Source organism: Gracilinanus agilis, chromosome 2, assembly GCF_016433145.1.
Source record: "Gracilinanus agilis isolate LMUSP501 chromosome 2, AgileGrace, whole genome shotgun sequence".
Classification (NCBI taxonomy): Eukaryota; Metazoa; Chordata; class Mammalia; order Didelphimorphia; family Didelphidae; genus Gracilinanus; species Gracilinanus agilis.
This window is the reverse complement of record NC_058131.1, coordinates 336,183,217-336,211,160: the sequence shown is the minus strand read 5'-3', so window position 1 is coordinate 336,211,160 and position 27,944 is coordinate 336,183,217. Positions and strand designations below refer to the sequence as shown.

Below are 27,944 nucleotides of genomic sequence, written 5' to 3'. Positions count from 1 at the left end.
ACAGCAATTGATCTCAAAACATTAAGACCTCAGTGGACCGGGCCTGGAAATTGTTACACTAGAGGAATTATTTACTATAGGATGGGGAAGAGATAGGAGCATCCTTACAATCCATCTAGCTATGTGGTCCTCCTCCAGAAGAGATTGGAGGGGAAAAAAAAGAAAAAATCCAGGCCAGTGTTAACCCTACAACTATATAGCTGAGAAAAATTAAAGCAAGTTTCAGAGCATTAAAGAAATATTGGTTTTGATATTCATCCGACATATAGAACAGCCAAACAAGAGAAGTCCAGCTAAACACAGCTTGTCCTGCTCAGCAGCCTCTTAGCTCCATGTTCTTCTCCTTGATCAATTCTGGAAATGAAGTCCACAGGAGACCACAATATAACCCTGACAGGAAGAGAAAACAAATTCACTTTATGTGGAACTGGAAGACAATTTGGAGTTACCCTCATAGTGTGGCCCACAGGCTCACAAAAAATAAAATCTACATCTAGTCTTAAATCTCCCACTAACTTGCTATACGGTGTTAAACAAGTCTCTTGACTTCTCTGGACCTAGAACCATATGACTACAGAATAGAGGCTGAATGTAGCCTTAGAGTTCATCTTGTACAACCCCCTCATTTTTAGAGAAGGAAACTGAGACCCAGCTAGAGAAGTGTTTGTTTTGTTTTGAAACTGGGTCTCCCTATCTCACTAGAACTAGAAATTATGTAATTAGAAAAAATCTTGAACCCTTGGATTCTATCTCCCAGAATTCTTTTCTCATCCCAAAATTCCTTTTCCCTTTTCATTTACGTACAGCTTTATGTTATTGTGTGTAGTTCTGTAATTCCTCCCTCTCGCTCTCTTTTCCACATGCACAGCTGGGAAAGCAGGTTTTTTTTTACTCTAGCTTTTGTTTTGTTTTTAGTTATTATTAATAAATCTTATTAAATATTATACTGGAGGTATTGTGTATTAATTTTAATCTTTACAAAGTGTAGCAGTCACAAATGTGTCCAATGTTCCTTTTTTAACCCTTGCCTTTTGTCTTAGAATCAATAGGTTAGGCAATTGGGATTAAGTAGATTGCCCAGAGTCACACAGTAGGAAGTGTCTGAGTTCAAATTTAAACCCAGGACTTCTCACCACTAGGTCCAGCTCTCTATCCTCTGAGCCACATACCTGCCCCAACACAAAAGCTCTCTAACCTGTTCTGGTTCCAACATAAGCCTGATTTCCCCCTCTTTAGGCAGCCTAGTGGCCCATCTCTCCCAGGCCTCAGAGCTTATCATCTTGGTTCCACATGTAATGTGGGAATCTGATGATTGGCTTTAGCTCTGCTGCAGCTCAGAACTCTCTAGCTTGAGAGATTCCCCCATGGGGTAGCTGGGTAGCTCAGTGGATTGAGAGCCAGGCCTAGAGATGGGAGATCCTAGGTTCAAATTTAACCTCAGATACTTCCTAGCTGTGTGACCCTGGGTGAGTCACTTAACCCCCATTGCTTAGCCCTTACTGTTCTTCTGCCTTAGAACCAATACACAGTATTGATTCTAAGATGGTAAGGGTTAAAAAAAGAGAGAGAGAGATCCCCCTGACTAAGCCTCCCTAACAGCAGACACTACAGGTGTCCATTGCCATGCCCCACCCAAAGGGGATTCCTTTCACCCAAAAGCACTAAACTCATAGTGTGGGAAATACTACTGGATTTGGCAACAGAAGACCTTGGTTCAAATCCCAGCTCTGTTATTTATATAGCCTGTGTGACCTAGGACAAGCCAACTAATCTCTCTTGGCTTCTGATTTCTGAATTGAAAATTGAGGAGATTGGACCAGAAAATATCTAAGACCCCACTCAGAAGAAATTCTATTCTAGTAAAAGGCAGGAGAAGGACTTAATGCCTCGATTTTTAAATCTGTCAAATGGACAGAATTGTTTTTCCTACCCCATAGAAGTCATAGACACATGAATGTCTTGAAAAGTTCTACATATAACCTGGCCTGAGTGGTATGTTACAAACATAGTAAGAAATAATATGATGTCATGGAATGGAATGTCATGGACAGTCTGCACTGTCGCTTCCCCTCCTTGATTTCAGTTTCCTCCTCTTTAAAATCAGCAGTTCTCAGACTTTTTAGTATCAGGACCCATTTACATTCTTAAAAATGTTGGAAGACTCTCCCAAAGAGTTTTTGTTTAGCTTGCCATTTATAGCTATCATATTGTAAATTAAAGTCATGATATTTTATGAAAATGGTTTCGGCTTTTCTGACCTTCTAAAAAGGATCTCAGAGACCCCTCCCCAGCCCTCCCTGGATCCCCAGACCATATTTTGAAAATTGCTACACTAGATGATGTCAAAGGTCCATTTAGAGTGATTCCCATGTTAAATCTTATCGTAAACCTACGAAATCTTATAAATTATTATCCCCATTTTACAGGTGAGAAAACCAAAGCCAAGAGAGAAATGGGTTGTCCACAGTTACACAGCTAATTAGTAACATAGCAAGGACTAAATCTCAGACATTCCAACTTTCCCAGTGAACCAGGATAGAATTGTTTTTAATTGAATTGGGGCAAAGTTTTAATTGAATTGGGGCAAAGCTGTGGAATTGCAGGGATTTGGCTCAAATCTCAACATAGTAAAATTAGTACCTAGAATTAATTTAACCTCTGAACCTGCATTTTCTCGTCTGTAAAGTTTGGGAATAGGCCCAGATGGAACTCTTCAAGCTCTAAATCTATGGTCCTCTGAACGTCTGGACCTACCCATGATTACCTGCAATTAACTTGTAACTTTCCTTCCCAAAATCTGGGTCTGTATGTCCTACTCAGCTTGGCTCCCCTAAGCTGGAATCACTCTTCCCAAGCTGTCTGCACAGGTGAGCAGCAGAAACTAGACTCTACAGGAACCAAGAATGCAAGAAGATGGAAAGGGCCCTAAATATGGAGTCTGAGAAACTGAGTTCAACCCTGACACTCAGCTGTGTAACTTGACAAGTCATTTTCTCAAGACCTTAGCTTTCTCACCTGCACAGTGGAAGGGTTGGACTACACGAGTTCCAAGTTCCTTTCTAGTTCTAAACCCTATCATCCCATAATATTTCCCAGGTCTTTGTGTCTCCATCCCACCCACGCCACCCCATACAAGCACCAGGAATCATGAGGACCCAGAGCTGGGTCTGGACAGAAGATACTAAAGCCAGATTGAGTCATTCTTACCTCATGCACAAAGACTTGAGGGGAGATGAAATTTACTTTAGCAATGGTGGGAAGAATAACTCCCAAGCCAAAGAGAGCTATAAGGAAAAAAAAATACTAAAATCAGTCGTGTCCTCAAACAAAGGCTACAGAGACTTCCTCCCCCACCAAAGTTCTTCTGCTGATGCTTGGACCCCCCAAGGCTGCTGCAAATATAGTCATCCCTTTGCTTCCCAAAACTGAAACTCAAATGTCACCAGACAAGGAGATAAGATTCCAGAAGTCATCCTGTCCTTTCCATTTTATCTTGGATTCCAACACTGCCAACTCAGGCATGTTCCCAAAGGGAGTAAAATGGGAAAAGGAGAGGGCCTCTTTCATTTGCTGGCCCTGACATTAGTTATCTGAATGACCTTAAGCAAGTCACTTGTACAGTCCCTCTGAACCTCAGTTTCATCATCTGAAAAATAAGGGGTCCAAACTAAGATCCCTTTGCAGCTCTAGAATCTGTCTTTGTTATTGTTCGGTCATCTTCAACAGTGTTTGACTCTTCACGGCCCAATGTGGGATTTTCTTGGCAAAAATACTAGAGTGGTTTGCCATTTCTTTCTCCAGCTCATTCTTATAGATGAGGAAACTGAGGCAAACAGGATTAAGTGATTTGCCCAGGATCACACAGCTAGTAGGTGTTTGAGGCCAGACTTGAACTCATGCAGCTGAATCTTCCTGACTCCAGGTCAGTGCTCTATCCATTGTACCAGCTCGCTGCCCAAATGTGTCTAGAGGAGAACAAGGAGACCAAGATATTTTGAATTATGCAACAAAAAGATTAGTTGAAGAGACTAGGGGCATTCCCTCTGGGGAAAAAAAAGAAAAGCCTTGAGGGGGAAAGTGACCTTCAAACATCAAACTGTAAAGTTATCATGGAAAAAAGGAAACAGGCTTATTTTGCTTGTTGCCTAGAGGAAGAACTAAGTCCAGTAAGGAAAGTTACAGAGAGACAGAATTTAACTCCACATAAGGAAGAACTTGACCTATTTATTGGCCAGCTATGTGGTATAATGGACAGAGCCCCCTTGAGTCAGGAAGACCTGAGTTCAAATCCAACCAAGTTTGGGGGACTAGAATTTTTTTTGGTAAAAATTGTTGGTAAATCTGGAAACCAGTCTGGAAGAAATTAGCAATATCTTATACCATTTACCAACATAAGATCAAAATGAATACATGATCCAGGAATAAAGGGAAATATAATAAGCAAATTAGAAAACAGGGAACATGTTACCTATCAGATTTATGAATAGGAGAAGAATTTTTGAATAAGCAAAATATAGAGAACATTGTGAAATATAAAATGGATAATATTGATTACATTCTATTCATTAAGTTTTTAAAAATAAAAGCAACATAACCAAGATAAGAAGGAAAGTAGAAAATGGGAGGGAAATTTTTATTGATGGTTTCTCAGATAGAGGTTTTATATATCAAATATATAGAAAACATTGTCAAATTTAAAAGAATATGAGCCATTCTCCAATTGACAAATGGCCAAAAGATATGAACAAACGTTTTTTGAATAAAGAAATCAAACCCATATGATTATATGAAAAAATGCTCTAAATCATTACTGATTAGAAAAATACAAATCAAAACAATTCTGAGATATCTCACACCTATCAGACTGGCTAAAATGATAAAAGGACAAAATGACAGTTGTTGGAGGGATGAAGAAAAGTGAGAACATTGATGTGCTGTTGATGGAACTATGAACTGACCCAACCATTTTGGAGAACAACCTGGAATTGTGCTCAGAGAGTTCTAAAACTGTGTATACCCTTAGTCCCAACAATACCACCTATATGTTCTAAAATGTTTATAGCAGCTCTCTTTGTAGTGGCAAAGAATTAGAAACTGAGGGGATGTCCATCAATTGGGGAATGACTGAACAAGTTGTGGCATATGATTATGACAGAACACTACTGTGCCATAAGAAATGGTGAACAGGCTAATTAAAAAAAACATGTATCTTTTTGTCAAATGATGCTTTCTCTAGTGCAGGGGGTTGGGAGTAAGGGAAGGAGATACCTGGGAATTTCGATGTAATCAATATACAAATAAATTAATAAAAAGAAATAAAAATGCTTGTTCCCATGGTTAAAGTTCTTACCGTTTAGGTGCTTTGTCAGAGGTCCCTTGACCGCAGATGTCAGTAAAGCCTTCACCTCCAACAACTGGCACGAGATACCAGAAAGGGATGTTCCCAGGGTCAGACAAATCAGGGAGCCATAAACCCATGTCAGTGAAATGATGGCAGGTGAAGAAAAAAAATCAAATGGACAGACTGAGAACCCCACCCCACCCACCCCCCGTTCCTCAAACAAAGCCAGTGATGTTTCTCCCCTCCCCACACACCTTCCATGGCTCTCCTTGGCCTGTATGATAGAGACTAAACTCTCTGGCCGGATATCCTGGGTTCTAATCCTGACTCTGCTATTGGTTTACTAGCTGGTTGACCTTGTGTAAGTCCCTTCCCCTTTCTGAGGGGTCATCTTCTTCATCTAGGTCATCCTAGAATCATAGTTTTAGATTTGGAAGAGACTTCAGAAGTAGTCTAGTACAAAGATTAAATGATTTGCCCAAGGTCATGCAAGGCATAAAGGGAAAAGCCAGGATCCCAACCAAAGTTCTCTAGGTGCATTCTGTGGTTTTAAAGCACATCATCTCCAAAGCCCTTTCCAATTCTAAATCCTATTTAAAACCTCATCTCACCCTAATCCCAAATACAATGAGGTGGTAGAGTAGATAGAATACTGGACTTGGAACAGGAATACCTGGATTCAAATTCAGCCTCAAATACTTAGCTGTGTGACCCTGAGCAAATCATTTAACTTCTGTCTGACTCAGTTTCTGCAACTGTAGAATGGGAATAATAATAATGTCCACCTCCTAGGACTGTTGTGAGAAAAAAAATGAGCTGTTTATAAAGAGCCTTGAAAACCATTTGAAATTGCTCCCAGAGAGTTTTAAAACTGTGTATATACCCTTAGACACAGAAATAGCTAGGTCTGTTTCCCAAGAAGATCAGAGAAAAAGGAAAAGAACCTCTGTGTTCCAAAATATTTATAGCAGCTCTTTTGTAGTGGCAAAGAACTGGAAATTGAAGGATGCCCATCAATCGCAGGATGGCTAAACACATTGTAGTATATATGGTTGTGATGGAATATTACTGCACCATAAGAAATGACAAGGCTAACTTTTAAAAGGCTTGGAACGAACTACATGGGATAATGAACAGCTATGGATTTAATACTTGAAGAATAAATTGTGAATGTTACCTCCAAAGAGTGAACTGAAAAATGGAAACATAAAAGGCATCATCTGGGAGTCAGATATCGATGCCTTTTATGATGCAGGAAGGGTAAGGAGGGATTGAGATACTTTAAATAAATTCTATTAATTTTTTTAAAAACACAATGTCTGCAAAGCTCAATAAAGCAAAGTGCAATAAAATGGAAAAAAAGAGCTTTGCAAACCTTCAAGAGCTATATTAATGCTATTATACACGTAGCAGCAACAATGAATAATAATAACTGCATTTATGTCATCCTTTACAGTTCACAAAGCATTTTAAAAATATTATCTCATTTTCTCCTCACAACAACCTTGGGAGTAGCCTTTATTTTTAAACTTACTTGACAAATGAGGAAATGGAGACAGAGAGAGGATAAGGGACTAACCCAGAACTGAATAGTTAGTAAGGGTCTGAGGCTGAATTTAAAATCAGGTCTTCTGACTCTAAGCCTGGTACTCTATCTACTCTACCAGTTAGCCGTCTTTCCTCGGATTTGTCCTCTCTCTTTTCTGTCAGCCTTTGTTTGCACTGCTTTTAGTTTTCTGCATGAAACCAACATCTGGTAAAAGCCTATCTATCCTTCAAAGTTTGCTGTACATTTTCTTTTATTTTTTAAAGACTTACATCAAAAACACCCACATTGGAGGAGGTCACATTGAACTCGATGTCCCTAGAAAGCAATCACCAAAAGGAGTTGAGACAGGTAGCCCTCCTGATTAAATCAACCTAAGACATTAAACAAGCTTTGTGTACCAGACACTGTTCTAAACACTGGTCTCAACCTCACAGCTCCATCCCTTGCTTCAGATTCTTCCCCCTTCCACTGTCTATAGACATAACTCCTTCCAATACACAGATGGTCTGATTTGGTAAAGAAGCTTTAAATGGGGAAAAAAGAAAAAAAAAGCAACCACACTATGAGAGTAAGATCTCCTGACCCAGGAATCTAGACACCTAGTTTCTGGTCCTAATTGCCACAAACTCATTCGGTGACTTTTGGCAAGCCTCTTCTCCTTGTTGGGTCTCAGTTTCCATCTTTGGAAAATGAGGAGGTTGAACTAGATCCCTAACTGGACAAGTCATCACTAGCAGGAATTCCCAAATATAGAAGTAAAATGACTTTGCTGTCAAAGAACTGTAAAATGTGTTTGTTCAAGAAGAGATCCTTGATCTTTTAAAGAAAATATCTTGATAACTGGATTTCAGTATTCCTTTGTAGTCATATTATTTTAAATTTTTTAAAACATCATTCTGAGAAGGGATCCAGTTTTACCAGATTGCCAAAAGGATCCATCACACACACATTCATACACATATATGCACACATACACATATATAAATATATAAACATACACTTAGAGTTAAGAACCTCTGATTTAATTAAATTAAAGAAAATGGAAGACCCAGCCACTGTTTACCTGTTTGACTCTTCCTAAGTCTTCAGAGCCTCTACATTCCTGAATCTTCTGATTTGGGGAAAGGTGGGAAGAGGGAATATAAAAGCATCTCACCTGATAGAACTATCTGATTCCTTTTTACCCAAAGTTAGCAGCTAGGTGGCATGGTGGATAGAGTGCTGAGCCTGAAGACTCATCTCTCTGAATTCAAATTTGACCAAAGCAGAACTTCCTAAGCTGTGTCCCCCTTGGAAAGTCACTTGTTTGTCTTAGTTTCCTCATCTATAAAATGAACTGGATAAGGAAATGGCAAACCACTCCAGTATTTCTGCCAAGAAAACCCCAAATGGGGTCACCAAGAGTCAGACACAACTGAAAATGCCTGAACAACTACAAAACTAACAAAATCACTGAGAAAAAAGAGGGAAAATACATAGACATACATGGTGTTTTCACCATAAATAAGCCAAGAGAACATTTGTACCTTTTTCTTTGGGGCCTACAAAAGTCCCTGCAGGATTTCTATCCAATCATCTTGCCTAATCACAATGATGATGATCCTTCCTCTCAATCCCCATGGTACTACTTTACAAGGTACAAAGGGCTTTCACTCTCATAGAGTCATTCAATCCTCTCTATAGCCTTGGAGACCGGCAGGACAGAGATTATCACGATCATTTTATAGATGCAGAGAAAAAAGTCTTAGAAGCATAAGACTTAAGGCTAGGAAAACCATCATCTAAGAAGACTGGTATGAACAGTCACAAAGATGTAAATCATATTTAACTCTTCAATTTGCTTTGGCCCAACATAATTCCATTAAACATGAATCACATCCTTTGACTATTCTCTATGCTGAACTAGATAATCTCAGAGTTTGGAGGAACCTTGAAAGTGATCTAATGTAACCCTCTCCTGTTGCAAAGAAGGAAAATTAAATCCAAAATTTGACTTTCCCAGGAACACACTGCAAACCCATAATAGACTGTGATTTGAGCCCAAGACTGAGTTCCCAGTCTAGTGTCTTTTATTTGATATGGATCATGAGATTTAGAGCTGGAAGGGATCTTAGAGATCTTCTAATCCAATTCCCCTCTTTTTAATGGCTTAGGAAACTGAGGGCCCAAGAGTTTAAATGATTAGCCCAGTTACCCAGGTAATGAATAGCAGAGGCAAGTTGAAGTCAGTTTTTGTTTTGTTTTTCAATTCCAAATGCAGTGTTCTTTCCATGAATACAAAGACTCTAGACATTCCTGGCCACCCTTTGCCTTCCACCCATCATCAGGCTGTAGGAGCTATTCCTTACTTCTGAAGAGATGCATCAGCCTGCAGCTTCACTTCAGACACAAAAATGTTGAGCGCCAGATCCACAACCTATAACAAAAAGGGAAAGGAGAGTCAAGAAGGAGGAATGGCCTGCTCTTGGCAACATAAGCATAATACTCAACATACCATTGTGTAAGGAAAAATAAAAATGCTGTAAGTAAAAAAAAAAGACATATTCAGAGTATTGTGAGTGGCAGGATGAGGATGTGGGGGAAGTGATGGGGAAAAGGGGAAAAAAATCTAACTAGCCAACATAGTACCTATAATTCTGAATCTATTGAACTTCATCCTCTCCTTCAAACAATCAACAAATATTTAGTAAGGAGCTATGCTGGGCATGAGGAACACAGAATAACTGAAAGTCTTTGCCCTCAAGAAGCTTGCATTCTAATTTAATGAAAAATAGATGAGAAATAGTCAGATTAGCAAATATAAACTTAAAAGTGAATGAGTTGGATTTTCCTTATGAAAAAAATATTTTAATAAAAGATTTCATAGATACTAATAATAAATATGAATGCTTGAACTAAAATTAAACATGATTCAGATAACAAAATCTAAATGTATACCTATTGATAAAACTTACTGAAATTAGAAAGTCTTAAGGGAGATAAAAATGCTGCATGTGGCTCTTGATCTGGGTTTTTTTTAATATTGTATTTTTTTAATTTTGAAATTCATAAATAAGAAATATGAACATTTTATATACACCATAAAATATAAAGAAGATCATACGTGAAACAAGTTCTAATATGCATAGCTTGACTTTCTTTTGAGTGACTTACTCTTTATGAAACTGTGCTAGCTCTTACTGATCATCACTTTCCTTTCTAAATGGTCACAAATCATTCCTTAGTAATCCATTCTAGAATTCTGCCAGGAATTTAAGTTAAACTCATCACATTCTAGTTTACAGCCTCTTTTCGCTTCCAGAGTTTGGTGCATTCCCAGAATTACACAATCTCAGAATTTCCGACTTGGAAGGAAACCCAAAGATTCTCCTAATGTAATCTAATCCCCATATAGCAAAGAATTCCCTCTGGAACATACAGCAAGTAATCATCTAGTCTCTGCTCAAAAATCACCAACAAAGCAAATGTTTAACAACCAGGCCTCTGGAAGAGGTAGGGAAGGGGATGTATTGCTGAAAATATTTTGGTATAAATGAGGCTTTTCTTTGTGACTCTAACTTCCTTAGGTAATGCAGGGATGTGTTTTGGAAAGGGCATGGAAAGAACAGAACACACCTAGAGGGAAACAGCCAGGATGCTAAGGGGACTAGAGGATTTGTCATAGTAGGACTGCTTAAAGGAACTGTGGTTATTCAGCCAGGAAAAGAGAAGACTTGGTGGAGAACATGCTATTCGCCTTCAACTCTTCACAGAATTGTCATTTGACAGAAAGTGTGTTTAGCATCTAGTTGTTCTGCTTGGTCTCCAGATCTAGAATGAGGAACAACAGGGAAATTTAAAGAAGCAATGTATTTTGGCACTAAGGTAAGGAAAACAGTCTAGGAATGAGACAGATACATGAGCAGACCTCAGGAATTAATGGATTCTCCCTCTCTTAGGAGTTTTTAAAGTTAAGCCTAGATGACTTTGTCAAGGTCATCATCAAGGGTAATGGAAAAGGAATTCTTAATTAATTCTAAATTGGACTGGTTGGCTACATAGCTCTTTTCCAATCTTAAGAGTCTCTGAGGGGCAGTGAGGTGGCTCAATAGATGGAGAACCAAGCCTAGAGATGGGAGGTCCTGGGTTCAAGGCTGGTCTCAAACACTTCCTAGCTGTGTAACCCTGGTAAGTAATTTAATCTCCATTTCCTAGCTCTTACTGCTCTTCTGCCTTGGAGTTAATACCCAGTATTGATTCTAAGATGGGAGGTAAGGGTTTAAAAAAACCAAAACCAAAACAGGGAATAAGCGCTTTGGAATGTCAGAACTAGAAGTGATCTTATACAATAGACTGTCAAGGCTGGAAAGAACCCAAGGCCATGTTGTTTCTCACAACCAGAGTGCCCTCCCACCCCAAAGTCCTCAACTTCAACCTCTCCTCCCACTTCTCTGCCTGTTAAAATCCTGCATGTTTCCTTAATGTGTTCCACGTGTAAAAACCCAATTAATTTAACATCGTCGAACTTCAGAACTTTCATCTGTAGAATGGAAATGGTGATGGCACCTGTGACTACCTCCCAGGTCCCTTGCAAAGATCAGTAAATTCCTGAGCTCATTACCCAGCCAGTAGAGGCCTGGCTGGGTCCAAGAGGAAGCAGGAAGAACTGCGAGTCAACTCCTCCATCCTGATCCTTACCATATCCAGAGAGAAGAGAGACTTGAAGGCCGAGTTGGAGGAGACAGCCAAGACGTCCAAAAGGTACGAGATCCACAAGGACATTTGGTTGTTGTGGATTGTGACGACAGGTTCAGCATTGACCCGGGCCTTCAACACTATGGGCATGGAAGTTGGGAATTGGCGGAGGACCTGTGGAGGATAAAAAGAAAGGAGATCCTTGAGGCTCCCTGCTGATCCTGGGAGTGGATCCATATCTCCAGCGGTACAGGATGGATTATCATCTCTCTATCTCTGTTGAAGAATAGAAAGAAAAAAAGGGGGGCACAGGATGCTCAGTCAGAGCCCCCAATCCTGGACTTGAATTTCCAAGCCCTGTCCCACTAGGAGCAAGCAACAGGTCTGGGTTCAAGCCCAGGCCTAAATATTGACCATCAGCCTGGGGCTAACTGTCCAGCAAATTAGGATCCTACTCTCCCTGGACCCCAGTCTCCACCAACCAGACGCAGAGACAAACATCCCAGAAACAGACCTCAGGAATCAGGTTCCCCAGCACTGATGTGGTCAGCTGATTGTCTTTAGAGTTCTGAAATAATAAAAAGAATAATAATAATCAATTCATTAGTGAGAAGCTGTATCATATGATGGAAAGAGCACTGATTAAGGAATCAGGAAGCCTGGGTTCTAGTTCCAGCTTTGCTACTGACTCACTGGGTAGCCTTGGACAAAGACACTCCCCCTCCCTCAATCTCAGTTTATTATTTATTAATATGCCCATTCAAAGTCAACAAGCTTTTACTAAGTAGGGAATATGCAAGTTCATTAATCCTTGTTTTGTCCTCCTTACAGGGATAATGCAAGGACCAAATAAAAGAGGAGAAGTAAAATGCTTTTGTATATGGAGTACCCAGTAGAGAACCATGAAAAAGGCCATAAAGAGACAGTTTCCAAAGAAAGAAATGCAAACTGTCAACAGTCATTTGAAGAAGACACCAAATCAGGGCAGCGAGGTATTACAGTGGATAAAGGGCCAAGTCTAGAGTCGAGAGGTCCTGGGTTCAAATGTGACCTTAGACACTTCCTAGCTGTGTGACCCTGGGCAAGTCACTTAACCCCAATTGCCTAGCCTTACTGCTCTTCTGCCTTAGAATCAAGTATCAATTTTAAAGTAGAAGGCAAGAGGGATTTTGGAGGGGTCTTTTAGTGCACCAAATCACTAACAACATAATAAAAGTAAATTTAGCATCCTTGATGTTTCCCCCCCTTCTCATGTGACTGGCGAAGGTGACAAAAGATAAAAATGGCAAATATTGGGACGTGGAGGAGAGAGTTGGGAAGACCAAAACATAAATATACTGTTGATGGATAAGTAAGTTAAGTCCAACCATTCTGGAAATGGATTTGGAATTTTTTAAATTTGGAATATTTTAAACATCATTATATACGTGTCCTTTGTCCAGTGGTACCACTTAGTAAGTAGGCTTATGCTACAAGAAGGCCAGACAGAAGGAAAGGTCCCATATATGTAGGCAAAAAAACATTCATAGCAGCATTTTGACCATCTTGCCTTGACTAAAAGACAGAAAACCAACCGTCAAGTCTGCCTCCTCCCTCTCAGGAGATGAAGAATGAGGCGTATACTTTCAAAAAGGGATAATTATTGATTTGTTTATTATCCTTGTTTGTTATAAGATAGGGCTGGTAATGGTGGCAATGATGTTCTTGTTTATGTGAGGGCAAGGGGGAAAAAGGAGTCCTTAGGAAGTGGCAATGACAAAAAAAAGCTTCAAAAGCATTTGAAAAGAGCTAAAAACAAACTATCTGGTGATTTAGAAATATTTTTGTTCAGAATATTTTTTTAATCTGTCAAAGCCTGCCTCCTATAACTAATCAAGGCATGCTGTAGAGGTGGCCTTGGGTTCTTGAAGGCGATGCCAGAGGAAGAGAAGGAGCATAAACTCAAGAAGGCCTTACTAAATTCAAATGACTTTGCTGGCCTTCTGCTAGGTCGACATCCAAAAACCAACCTAGATAAAGTTAGAGAGAATCCACACCCAGAATTAACCATAAAGGAATGGATTTTCTGGTTAAAGTAATACACAAAACCATCTACTAAAGGCATGGAGAGGGGATTATTTGAGTGGACAGCAGAAGTATCCATATGAATGAAATCAAGGACCCACACAATAAATCTTTTTAGGGATTACTTCCAGGGAGGGGAAAATGTATCTGCCCAGGTAAAACCACGTTCCAGGAAAGCTGGAGTCAAATTGCCTTCCCTGATGATATAATTGGCTCCATTCAAGTACTTGAAAGCATCTACTCCCTCTTCTTCCTTCCAAAGGAATCTGTTCTATTTTAGCTGTAAGTGTCTCATTCCATGTTTTATTCAATGAATTTCTGCAAGTCTCCTTAGAGTTAGGTAGAGCAAAAATGTTGCATAAATTTTAACATAATCATGATACCACATGTGTGTACAGCTCTTAATGATTTTCCTTTTTTTTTCTTTTTTTTTAAACTCTTAGCTTCCATCTTAGAATAAATACTGTGTATTGGTTCTAAGGTAGAAGAGCAGTGAGGGCTAGGCAATGGGGGTCAAGTGACTGGCCTAGGGCCACACAGCTAAGAAGTGTCTGAGGCCATATTTGATTCCAGAACTTCCAATCTCCAATCTCCTAGCTACTCCATCATTTAATACTATTTCAAAAAATTTTTATATCCATCACTTCCATATGCAGGATCAGGGAGTATTTATTGCCCTTATTTTGTAGATAGGGAAGCTGCTATAAAGAATATCAAAGAGAAATGATGAGAAAATATGAAAATAAAGTTGTAAAAATAGAATATTAAAGAAAAAGGAATAACCCTCTTTTTGAGAGTAATCAAAGTAATCCACAGGAAACCTGCTGACACTTACCAACTGGCCTGTGATGTCCAAATTAATGGACCCAGACTTCTGCATGAGGAAGAGGATTGCATCAAACAGACCTTGTGAGAGTCCAAAGTTAATCATGGCAGTGCTAGAGCCTACTTGTTGAGGCAGGGAGAAGGAGGACGGAGGTGGAGGGAGAACAATCGGCTTGCCCAACAGGACGAAGGTGGCCTAGTCAGAGAGTTGGAGGGAGAAAAATAGGATCTTAGCAGAAACAACCATGATGCCAGTAGGGAAGACTTTATAGGGATGGCAAGGAATTAGAGCAAGATCAGATTATCAGCATTAGGACATTCCCACAGTTAGGTTTGATCAGCAAGACTGACTCTTTTCGTGGAGAAAAGCCCCAGCTCATGAAGACTCACTCAAAGTGCACGTTTGCAACAATGAGCCTTCTTATATTGAGTCCTTTGAGTCTGAGCTTCCTGGTCCCAAAGTCTTGGATGATGACCATCTTGCGCCTACTTCTAATTGTACCCAGTGCCAGCATTCTTAATATTATTAATACCTTCTTCCTACCTAATGATTCCTGTCACCTACTTTGGCCTCCTCATAGTTCATGTGGTTTTCACTGTTTGTGAAGAGAAAGTTTCCTTGATTCTTGCTCCATGGTGGATGTTCATGTCTTTTACAGTCCTTCGTATAAACTACAAGAAGCAGATACTACCTCTGCTAGCTTCCACATAGGTTTGGGGCCAAAGACCAAGTAAGTGACCTAATTCCTGATTATTTCTTATTGGTTTGGGGTTTTTCAAAGCACCCCTATACTCCAGCCCCATCAAATAGATTTATTTCAATTCATTCCATTTCTATGACTAGAGAATGATGGGCATTAAGATGCTCTCAAGTGCTAGGGACTCAACAAATTTACTAAGTGCCTACTATATGTAGAAGTTAGTATGAGATCTTAGGAAGAAGGAAGACAATTTAGATAAGATATGGACATTGATTACATGGCCCTCAGAAGGAATACAAAATACACAGAAGTATGATAATATTCTTTTATTCTTGCCTCTCCTTCCCAACATATTGTCTCTGCTCCAAATAATTCAGTTTCTTCCCTATTTTATATTACATAATATTCACACCCCAGTTTCTGTGTCTTTCTTTAAATTGCCCTCCCCTCACCTGAAGTCCATGTCTTTCTCTCCTCTTTAAATTCTGCTCTTTTGAGGTCCAATCCAAGTCCCATTTCCTCTTTCCTACTCTCACCTTCGGAAGTCTCATCTTCTCCAGTTTCCTGCAATACTTAGATTTTGAATTGAATTTATCCCTCACCCAAATCCCATGATGCATTCTTTGCTCACTGTGAGATGCTCTATTTTCCTCAAAACAAACTTTGAATGCCCAGAGACTAGGCTTCCTCTTTTTCCTATCTATATCACAACTTAGCTCAGATAGTACTCAAGGAATCATAGACTTTTTGCTCTATTGGGGAAGCAATGACCTGAAGGTTCCCAATCTAAAAGGTAAGATGTGGCAAGTAGAGATGAGTCAGTAATAGCTATGTTCAATGCTTACTTTGATATCCAAGGATATATAGTCTTTGGTGATGGTGGGTGGGTGGGTCAAAGAATAGCTAATCTGGGATTCAGGGCCAATAGCGTGGAGACCTAGAATTATAAAAGAATAGAATGTCCAAACTCAAACCACAAGTAAAGATTATTTAGTGCAGTGAGTAGAGTATGGGCCTGGAGTCAAGAAGACTTGAGTTCAATTCTAGCCTCAGACACTTAGAAGCTGTGGAGCCCTAGGAAAATTACTTAACCTCTGTTTATGGCAGTTTCTTACAGAAAAATAGCACCTACCTGCCAGGGTTGTTGTGTGCATAAAATGAAATAATATTTGTAAAGTATTTAGCACTTAGCAAGTGCTCTAAAAGAAATTCTCATTTCCTTCCTTCCAATACTCTCATTTTATAGAGGAAGAAAATAAAGCCATGAAAGAAGTGTTATCTGTCTAAAGTTATGAAAATAGCTAGTGGCAGAACTTTTCTAATAGTCTATGTTCTAAGGACCCTCCCAAATATACCATTCTATGTTCTATAGTCCAAGGGCCTTTTTAGCTCTGATGTTTTATGGTTCTTGTCATAGGCATCAGGTAGAGTGGAAAGATCATTGGATTCAGAGTCAGACAACTAGGGCTTGACCAACTTCCATATTGACTAGATAGATGAATCCACCACTACAAGCCTTAGTTTCCTCATCTATAAGATGGAAATGATAGAGTGGCAACATGGTACATTGGAAAGCACACTCAATTCACAATAGGAGAACCAGAGTTCAGATCCTTATCCTCCTATTCAACTGACTTGTGAGACCTTGGGCAAGTCAATCCCTTCGGGCATCAGTTTCCTTCATGGGTAAAATAAGGAAACTGGAAAATATAAAATTTTAAAGGTCACTTTCATATGATTCATATGATTCTTTGAAACATACTTTTGAACTATCTAGATTATAGGGGTGCTTTTTGGAGGACTCTGAGAGCTGGAAGATGCTATAAAAGTGTTGACTTCCTCAAATAGCCCAAGGCACAGACCTGAGCACAGAGCAGGTGTCCATCTTGGAGATTCATTGATGGCAGATTGTTTCCAGTGATTTTACTCTCAGATATTCCCCAAGTACTCACTGTCCTCCTGACCAATGCCTGAGGACCTTTGCATCTGAGGGGCATCTGTGATAGACTGGATACCCCCATCGATCTGGGCCCAGAGAGAGGGTCAGCAGCCAAATCAAGTCAACCCAACACTTACCTATCAGGGTACCCATATAAACATTCAATCCTTCAACCAGGAAAGAGAGCTTCGAACATGGCTGTGCCGACCAGAAAGAGAACAAATGAATTCTTAATTAAATAGATGGTCAAGGTTAAATAAGGCAAAGCCAGTGCTATCTACTCCAATCAAACAGGAGGTATTTATTAAGTGCTTTTTATGTTGCAGGTCCTGTGCTAAGCACAGATATAAATAAAAAATGGAAAAGCAGGTCTTGCCCTGAAGGAACTTACATTCTGAGGGAGGAAATAGCATGTACATAAACAGATAAGCACACATAAATACAGAGTAGATGGAAGGTAACCTTAGAGGGGAAGGCATTAGCAATAGCAGAGAACTGAGAAAGATCTGCAAGGTCCATCCTCCAAAATATTTCCTTTCCCAATGAGTCTGAAATTACTTCAGTGGGAGATAAAGATCCTCATTCTCAAATGGAAGACACATTAGCACAGGAGAGAGAGGGGGGAAGGTCATGTGCATCAAGTCTTAAAATTCTTCCTTGGAGCGAATAGGAAAGTGGAGATAAGAACTAGATACCTTGAAAATGGAGGTACGAGAATTAGGGAGAACAGAATGGGTGCATAAACCCAAAGCTGGGGACACTGGGGACAAATTTGATCCACTTCAAAGTTTTGCTCTCCCTAAGCCAGTCCTAAGGACAGTTGTCTTCTTTCTTTGGGCTTTTTCTATAGGCACAAAAGTGATTCAAAACCATAAAGATGTATAGAAATATTAATTAATTAAAGAGTTGCTAATATCAAATCATTTCTTTTCTATATGAACCCACAATGGATTCCCATTTGAGTTTCGTTCCAGAAAATAATGTTTGTCTGCTGACAAATTCTATTTGCTCTGTCATCAGAAACATGCAAACTATATTCCTTTTTGCTGCAGGATCCAGGAACAGTGCTTTAATCAACTCATTTAGGTATCTAGACAGCACAGGTACCTGCTACTTCTTGCCAAAGGCAACTCTTCTGTTTCAATCTATTCTGAAATAAGCAGGGGAAAGATGATCAGGACCTTTTAAAAAAGCAATAACTATTCTTCACAGTATTCAGTACTTTGTGATTTTTTTTAACTGTTTCTATATTCATGATCTCTTCTGAATCTTTAAACTTCCCTGCAAAATCAGTAAGTACCACACTTTCCTCATTTACAGATGGCAAAATTGTCAAAGGAAATCCTAAAAAGGATGTGAGGAGAATGTTGGGTAGTGTGTGAATAGATGGTGGTAGGATAATATAGGGAGAAATAAAAAGAATGCTGGAGTTATAGGCTTCTTCAGCCACCTCCATAAGGCTCTAGTCCAGGGGTTGGCAACCTTTTTGGCCATGAGAGCCATAAACACCACATTTTTTTAAATGTAATTTCATGAGAGCCGTACAGTGCTCACAGTGCGCGCTCCTGTAACAGCACCTGAAAAAATATTGACTTTATGGCTCCTGCAGAAAGAGCCATATCTGGCCCTCAAAAGAGCCAAATATGGCTCGATAGCTATACGTTGCCGACCCCTGCTCTAGGGTATCACAAGAAAAAGTCAGACTGTAGACCAACAGCCATTCTTTCAGTCTGCCAGGGACTACTAATCCTCTATCCCCACAGGTTCAGACAAACCTCATGCCTAGAAAGAGACTCCTACTACTGGAAATTGACCCATCAATTCATTTGGCAAAATGGATAACACAATATGGTATATTTTGCAGATGAGAGAAGAGGCCTTGCTTCAAAAGGCCCTGCTTAATGCTTAAAATTCCATTATTAACAGAGTTGCTAATTTCACTAACATTTAGATAAAACATTCCAAAAAGTTGAAGCCAAAAGGTTCTTTACCTTATGAGATAAGATAGCCTTAATATATCCACGAATAGAGTTCCATATTTCTTTTGACCTAGAGAGGCCAAGTAAAACATGCCTATCAGATGGAGTGAACGCATATCCCCACAGCTCCACAAACTTAGTCCAAATGTCCAGGGTGTAAGTCCCTCCCTGCCTTCATCTGGGCCTCCTCCCTTGCAACTTCCTTCATCATTCCCCATCAGGATAGCCCTACAAAGGCCATCCCTTATGGTGAAATACTAAGCAGAGTTATATGAAGCTCACTGTCTTTCCAAGAAGGAAGGGACTTCAGAAACCTATCTGGTCTCGCCTACACTTGGATCTTAATACCCTCTTCAAAGTCCACACCATGTGGTTACGCAGTCTCTGCTAGAAAGAGATTACTCCCAAGGTGGCCATTCCATTATAGGCAGCTGTAATTTTCAGAACCTGTTTCTTAATGTTTCTAAATGTTTTCTTAATGTTGAAGCAGAATCTGCCTCTCTTACCTTCCTCCTATTGCCCCAAGTTCAGCACTTGGGAGTAAAGGAGAAAAAGTCTAAACCAGTGATGGCAAACCTTTTAGAGACCACATGCCATGCAACACCCTACCCCCTTTCCCCACACAGGGAGAGAGAAAGCACTCCCATTGGGCTGCTGGACAAAGAGGTAAGTGAAGTAAAGAATGTCCTCAGCACAGGTGAAGAGGGGGAGGGGAGTGGCCCAAGAACTCTGCTCCCCTCTAGCTCTGCCGCCTGTGAGCCATCCCCCTTACCCACTGTGTGCTCCCATTGGCTGCTGGGCAGAGGAGCGAGGGATGTGAAAAAATGTCATCAGGCATGGTGGAGAAGGGGAGGGGAGCAACTCCGCTCAAGTCCCTCTGCCTTTCTAATAACAAACTTGTGGGGATTGAGGGGGAGAAGCATGCCCAGAGAGAGTGTTCTGTGTGCCATCTTTAGCACCTCAGCCATAGGTTCACCATCACGGGTCTAAACCTTCTTCTATATGGCAGCCCATCAAATTCTATTTGCATATCACAACATGGGCTAGACTGGATATTCTTAGCCATTGAGAAATGAAAGGATCTAGCCAAGCAATTCTAGTAGAAAGTAAGGCAGCTGTAATGTAGGAGAAATGCCAATGGATTTCAATTCAGAGGATCCAAATTCCAGCTCTGCTACATATGTGACTATGAGTGAATCATGTAATCTTCCTGAACATCAGTTTTCTCTGTCTCTGTAAAACTGAGGGGGGTTGTTAGATCTTTAAGTACCTTTTCAGTTTTAAATGCCACAATTTCACATGACCTCAGGATTAGGAGTAAGGAGGTCTGAATTCTAATTCTAGCCCACCAGTGATGCGATATATATAGAACCTTTGGCAAGTTATTAGTATCATAGACCATAGATTATCATAAAAGAAAGGGATCTTAGAAACCTTCTAATCCAAATACTTTTGTTTTTCAGAGCAGTAAAATTTGAAGCTCAGAGTTGGGGAAAAGCCCAAGGCCAGCAAGCAAATTAGAATCAGCAATAGTACTAAACACCTAAGAGCCTGCCTGGTTCCTTTGTTGGGAGTTTTTTTTTGATATACCATGCTGAGAGAAATCTCAATTCAACCTTGATTAACAAACAAGAAGTAAAGAATTAAGGCAGAGAATCCCCAGCTCAGGAATACCTTACATAATTTTTTTTCTGGGGCTATATCTGAGGTATCTGGTATGTCTGAGATCTCAGATATTGCAAAAACCAGGTTATTTCCTGCATTGTTGTCTTTACTTATGCTCTTCTCTACACATAGAATTCCCTTCCTATCCTGTTTATCCATAGGATTCCTGCCCATTCTCAAATGCCAACTTATTCTGAAAGGCTTCCTTGATTTTCCCCTAGGTTGATTTTTTTAATCCCTTTCAGACTTCAAATAGTACTTCAAACATCTCAAATGTAATGTTATGCATTATAGTTATTTACGTATTATCTTATTCTTTTACTAAGAGAGTAGGGACCATGACATATAAACTTTGAGTTTCGTACACTCCAGAGACTCTGCGTATAGTGAGTACTCCATATATGTTTATCAAATGAATGAATAAATGTCTAGAATCTCTGGTATAACTGAAGACTCCCAGGAACCCAATCACTTAACTCCCTCCTATCACTTGACCTTTACAAAATCTCACATCCATGCCCCTGCTGATGTAACACACATGAGATAAAGAGATGCTCAGGACACGTACCCATCTTCACTGTAGGTAAGGTTGACTTCCCCAATCGTGGTGTTGCAGAGAGAAATACCCAGAACCGGTGTTCCTATGGTAACTTGAGAAATGACTATATCTGCCTCGGTGGTAATACCCACTCTCAGTTTCTGGAGATTCTTCTCTCTGTAGAAAGAGAACCCAAAATGGCCTTTTTTCAGTCTTTTGACTTTATTTTACTATATCTTGCCATTCCGTTGAGTCACTGGCTTCTATTTGATCCATTCAAATTGTCAGGGACATCTAATTAGGCAACTCAAACAGGATGTTCCATTGAAATCATTAATTCATGTCCAATATTTAATTCATCTTCTCTTCCCAAAGCTTCCTCTCTTTTTAACCTACATATTACTACTGAGAGAGCTACTATTCTCCCATTCACCCAGACCCACAACATCCTGAACAGTCTCAGTTTTCTCACCTACTAAAATCATAATAACTCCATCTCTCACGACTGATCAAAATGAGATAAAATTTGAGAGTAGTGCTTTACGAAGTAGAAACTATTGTTCAGAGGTGAGGCCTATAAAGGATTCCTGGGCAATAGGCCCTGACCAAAGTGGGACCCAGAAAAGGAGGAGGTGTTTGGAATCTTTATTGAGTCATTTTTGCAGCTTGTGGGCTAGTAGGAACCAGAATATAATTGCATTCCCCCAATTCCCAACTCAACCCTTCCCACAGGAATCCCCCACACCCATTCTGTTCCCCTGCCCTAGCCCAAAGGTACATACTCACAAAAAAAAGGTCATTCCCACATGGCCAGCAGTTGACAGGTGAATCCCATAATTAGGTATAAATTTCAGGGACAAGTGGGAAATCTCATTCTCAAGCATAAAGACCCTAGGGGAGGGGAAGTCAGGATTAGTGGGTGGTTTCCAGAATGAGAGTCTAAGTTTCAGCTGGGATGCTGAAGCCAGAGGCAACAAAGAAATGAATAGTCAGAGCTGTGGCCTAGAATAGAAGAGTCAAAACACAGGTTCCTGGAAGTCTCATAGCCAACTCAAACACAGTGTTTCCAGAATAGAACTCATGATCTTTCTACCCAAACCCACACCTCTTCCAAACTTCCCTATTTCTGTCAGAGGCTGAATGAAAGAATGAAAAAAAAGCATTTTCAAGTCACTTATTATGTGCCAAGAACTATGTTAAACTTTGGAGAATACAAATAGAAAAGCAAAGACAATCCAGGGTAATGACAGTACAGTCTTTTCCTTCCAGAAAATCCCCCCACAAAGGGTTTGGCCATTTCATCTTTGATTCTCTTGTCTCTGTGCCCATGCCACACCAGCCCAGCATGCCTTGGAAGCATGGCTACCTAGCTAGTGTCTACAAGGAGTATGGCAGTGAAGTCCATGTCTACTCCTTGCTGGTGGAGGGAGCCCAGAGACTTTCTCTATGCCCAATACTCTCTCAGCATACAAACTCTTGGGAACAAAGAGTCCTACAGAGAGGGCCCATACAAAGGAGGGAGTCCCTAACTTGGGCACTGAAAGAAGACATTACAGACATAATTCTGAAAGGAACCATAAGGCAGCTAGGTAGGGCAGTGGATAGAGCTCCAGACCTGTACTCAGAAAGTTATTCAATTGTTTCAGTCATGACTGACTCTCCAAGACCCTGTTTGAGGTCTTCTTGGCAAAAATACTGGAGTGCTATGCCATTTCCTTCTCCAGCTCATTTTATGAATGAGGAAAACAAGGTTAAATGATTTTCCAGGTCACACAGCTAATAAGTATCTGAGGTCAGGAAGACGAGTCTTCCTTACTCCAGACCTGGGGCTCTATCCACTATTGTCACCTAGTTGGCCGAGTTCAAATCGAGCCTCAGATACTTACTAGCTGTGTGACCTTGAATAAGTTACTTACCCTCTGTTTGCTTCGGTTTCCTCAACTGTAAAATGGGGATAATAACAGCATCTGCCTGCCAGAGTTATTGTGAGGACCAAAATAAGATAGTATTTGTAAACTATCAGCATAGTGCTTCACCCAAGTGGGCACCATATAAATGCTAGGGATTATTACTATAGAAGTGATCAATTCCGTTTTTATGGAGAAGCAAATAGAGACCTATGAAGGCCTTGACTTAAAATCTCAGAATCAAAGAACTCCAGACCTAAAGGAACTACAAAGGGCATCTAATCCATCCAACCCATAGCAGAGCAGGAAGCCCTTCCATCACACACCCATAAGTGGTCATGCAATATCTGTACACCTGAAATAATGGGGAGCTCGCTACCTTCTGATTTCTTTCTATTGTACTATATGAGAGAAAAGAAAGAGGGATGCAGTTTAAAAGCCATACAGCTAGTCACATGCTGGAGACTGTCCATGGGTAGTCATGGGAGTGAATAAATGCTTGTGCTCAGTTGTGGTAGAAGATAGGGGCAGGTCAGGGACACAACCACTTACTGTAGTTTGACTTTCATAGAATAAGTACTATCTGGAAGGAGAAACAATAGCTTCTGAGAAACCTCAGGAGGAGGATGGCCCACTGGTGAACTTACGGGATCCGTTGGAGGTGACCTCTTCGATAATAAAGGAAATCAGTGAGTTGCATCTTCAGGGCATCCTGGAAAGATTTGAGCCCCACCTGTGCCACTGAGTAAAAGAGTTATGTCAGGGTATCATAGAACATCACATCGATTTTAGTCCACTTAATCCATCTCCCTCATTGTACAGTAGGGGAAGTGACTTGTCCAAGGTAATACAACAAACCATAATCAGAACCCACATCTACTGGCAACCAATCTTTCCCTCATTGAACACCATACTCCAGATTTCCCCAGACTTAAGGCCAGAGAAAAAGTCCCATGCCAGACTTTGGGGGAGAAGGAGGGAATTGATTGCTCAATTTTTTGAGTATTTTATCATATCAAAGCACTTTATATCTACTGTCTCAGCTGACCCTCACCTATCCTGTAAGGTATGGAGAGAAAATACTACCATCCAGCATTTAGCACATAGTAGACACTTAATAAATGTTTACTGATTAACCGACAGACTATTATACAAAAGAATAAACAGCCGCATGGAAAGAAAGTAAATTACTCAAAGTCATACAATTAATAAGTGGTTAAGTCAGATTTTCCAATGTAAAGTTCAAAGATCTTAGAATCAAAGCAGCCCAGAGCTTAAAGGAACTACCAAGGACATTTGGTCCATCCAACCCATAGCAGAGAAGGAAACCCCTCGCTAAAACCTGTTCACAGGTGGTCATGAAATCTGATGATAGGGAGCTCACTATCTCCTGAGCTCTTCCATGCTGTACTATTCTAGAGAAAAGGAAAAGGGGCACATTTTGAGGAAGCCTCCATCTTTGGGCTCTTTATTAGGACAGAGAGGGAGTAGCAGGATCCTAGCCTCCAGCCCAGGGCCCAGCATCCTGGAGCTAGGACCAGCCCCGAGGGAAGGTGTGCCCTCTGAATTCCTGGGCCAGCCACATTTCCTCTGGAAATCAACAAAAGCAGAGGAAGCCCTTGGAAAACAAAAGAAAGTCAAACAGAGTCTGGTGACAAAAGCGGGAGAGGAGCTGGGGCCTCTCAGACCTAGTTATTCAAAGGTAATCGGCCATTTCCTTTGTGTTATGTCTGTCACACTAACTCACGGATCACTGACATCCTTTATCCTCTGCCAGCGGGAGGGAGTCCGTGGCCTTCCTGGCATAGGTGTGATTGAGGTTCCAGCAAAGGCTATTGCAGATTCCTAGGGGACTGGGCTAAGCATGTTCCAGGAAGGATACGGACAAACTAAAGTACATAAGCAGAGATGGGTGACTAAGAGTGTAAGAGGACTAAAGGCTATGCCAGGATCAATTCAAGGAATTGGGAGTGTTTAACTTAGACTTTGATAATGCTTTCAATTATTGGAAAGGCTGTTACGTGGGAAAGGGATGGATCTCAAAGGGCAGGACCAGACAATGGGTAGATGTTTTCAGCTCAATAGGGGGTGAAATCTCTGAACAGTTAGATCTGAAAAAAGTAAAGAGCTTCAAATAGAGGTGAGTGTCCCCATAAGGACAACTTCAAAGAGAAGATGATAAAAATTGTGCTTATATCCTACTTCCACAGGAGATCATTCAAGGAGAAATGGGTGTGGGAATGGGGCACCTATTAGTTCCTTTCCTCAGGGATTACCTTCCATTGTATACATTTATACATTTAAATATATATATATATATATTTATATATATATATATATATATACGTGTGTATAACATATAATATGTATACAGTTGTTTGCATATTGTCTACTCAATTAAACTACAAGCCTCCTTGAAAAAGTTCATAGTCATTCTATTTGTGGTGGTAAAGAATAGGAAATTAAGGGAAATCTTATTAACTGAGGAATGATTGAATAAATTGTGGTATGTGATTATGATGGAATACTATTTTTGCTATAAGGAATAACCAACCAGGTGATTTCAGAAAAACCTGGGAAAACTTAAATGAACTGATACAAAGTGAAACAAGTAGAACTAGGAGAACATTGTACACTGTAACAACAATATTGAAACAATATTATAATATTGTAATTGCAATATTTTAATAGCAATATTGACCAGCTGTGAAAGACTTAGCTATTTGGATTAATACAATAATCTAAGACAACCCCAAAGGAAACCTGATGAAAAAGACTATCTCCCTCTGGAGAGAGATCTGGTGAACTCTTGAGTGCAGACTGAAGCTTACTTTTTTATTGCCATCTTCATATTTCTAGCTTTTTATTGCCTTTCTTTTTTTGCTAAATGATATGTGGAAATATGCTTTGCATGACTTCACATGTATAATTGATGTCATATTGCTTGCCTTCTTAATGGTTTAGGCACGGACAGGAGAGAAGAAGAGAATTTAGAAATAAAAAAATGTTAATCAATATTTAAAATAAATAAATAAATAATTTTTAAATGATAAAATGAGCTCCTTTGAGGGGAGGGACTGGGTTTTGCAGTTTTTATTTTATCCTTAGCATAATGTCTGTAGCATAGTAAACATCTGATGAGTTCTTCTTGACTGACAGAATGAGAAGCTGTAAAAAGCCAAATGAGTTCTTCATGAGGAACCTAAGAGACCAGGCACATCACCCTATGCCTGGGACTAACCGTCAGCTACAACCAACCCAGAACACTGTCTGACCCAAGAGGCATGTTCCTCCAGCTAATGAACCAATCTAATGGTTTTTTTTTATCAGTCCTAGGAAGGAAAGTACCTTAAGCACACAAGATTTTAGCATTAGGAGAACCTGAAGGACAGAGGATGTCAAAGCCGGGAGAGAGAGTATCAGAGACAGAAGGAACCTTAGAACACAGAATTTCAGACCTAACAGAGCAAATAGAAACTGTTAGAGCTACAAGGAGCCTTAGAGATCATTTAGAATAATTCCCTTGTCTGAAGGGGAAGAAAGCTGAGGATCAAAGCCAATAATATTTGTAAAGTGCCTGGTACATAGTAAAAGCAAATGTTAGATGTTATTGTTATCATTATTATATCAAATTTCATATAAATGCCATTGCAGAAAAGGGAAGCATCTAAGCCAACATAACAATGAATTAGTGCCAGGCCCTAGTTAGACTACAAGACAGACCTTAGCACTCCAAGGCTAAAACTCTGTTTTCTTACCATAGAGTAAATTTCAGAGCACAGGCAAAGCCAATGTCCAAGACCTCCTAGTGTTGACATCATCTGGCACTGAATGACCATCCCAAACTTCCCAAATCTAAGCTAGCACACCTCACACTCCAAAGGCTCATCATCAGTGCCACCCACTTGCATCCACTCTGAAAGCCCTAACTCCTCACTGGTCCTTTGCTCAAGGCTCATAGTCCCAGCTATGTAATCACTATTCTCTGAATAAAGGAAGCAAAACACAAAGATGAATTTGATGCACCATGAATTCTACCACCATCATCCACCAAGAAGCCATGAAGTTTGAATCCTGCCCCTGACACTTCCTAGGGGTATGACCCTGAGAAAATCAATTAACTTCTCAGCCTCAGTTTCCTCATCTGCAAAAAGGGAATATCATTCACCTCACAGGGTTGTTGTGAGGATCAAATGAGATTACATATGTATAAATGTTAACTATTATTATTATTGTCTATTCACATGACAGGTGGCACCCAAAGCTGATTGAGATCTGTAACTAGGACAAGGCTATCAGGGCAAAATGTAGAGGGTATAAAAATTTAGCACATGCACAATGACAGCAACAAAAATGATGAGTTTGTCAACCAATTGCTAACATAACTAATTAGTTTTTTTAAAAAGAAGCTACCATATTATGTTAATAATAAATGTTAATAACATTTTTCCATAAGCCACTACAGTAACTAATTTCCCTTTTCCCTTAACTGAAATCTGTCTTAACTACTTCCCATATTATTGCCATATCATAAATTACAAAGTTAATTTGAGGGCACTTTTTATACTATTTGTCCTGGATTTGCTGCTTGTTCCATCCCTGAAATCACTAACCACTAATCCAATTGACAAAATCTGTCAGACTTTCACTTACCATAGTCCAAGGCTGCCTGGTTGATCCTGACCTCAGTTCTTGGTGTAGACGCTTCAGAGAATGGGCCCCACATCCCAAAAAGGAATCCCAAGGTACAAACTAGAAACAT

General features: G+C 40.0%; 1 protein-coding gene across 1 annotated transcript; it reads right to left on the bottom strand.

The window, feature by feature from the left end:
* Positions 1-348: 348 nt before the first annotated feature.
* On the bottom strand, positions 349-27,944 carry BPIFB2 (BPI fold containing family B member 2). The gene is made up of 15 exons (XM_044661553.1): positions 27,836-27,944; positions 23,830-23,923; positions 22,062-22,166; positions 21,306-21,452; positions 19,085-19,142; positions 17,231-17,291; positions 16,000-16,091; positions 14,464-14,649; positions 12,079-12,132; positions 11,568-11,738; positions 9,239-9,306; positions 7,160-7,205; positions 5,351-5,414; positions 3,208-3,284; positions 349-390 (listed from the first exon to the last, which is right to left on the bottom strand). Exons 1-15 carry the CDS (start codon positions 27,942-27,944, stop codon positions 349-351), a joined length of 1,374 nt encoding a protein of 457 aa, XP_044517488.1.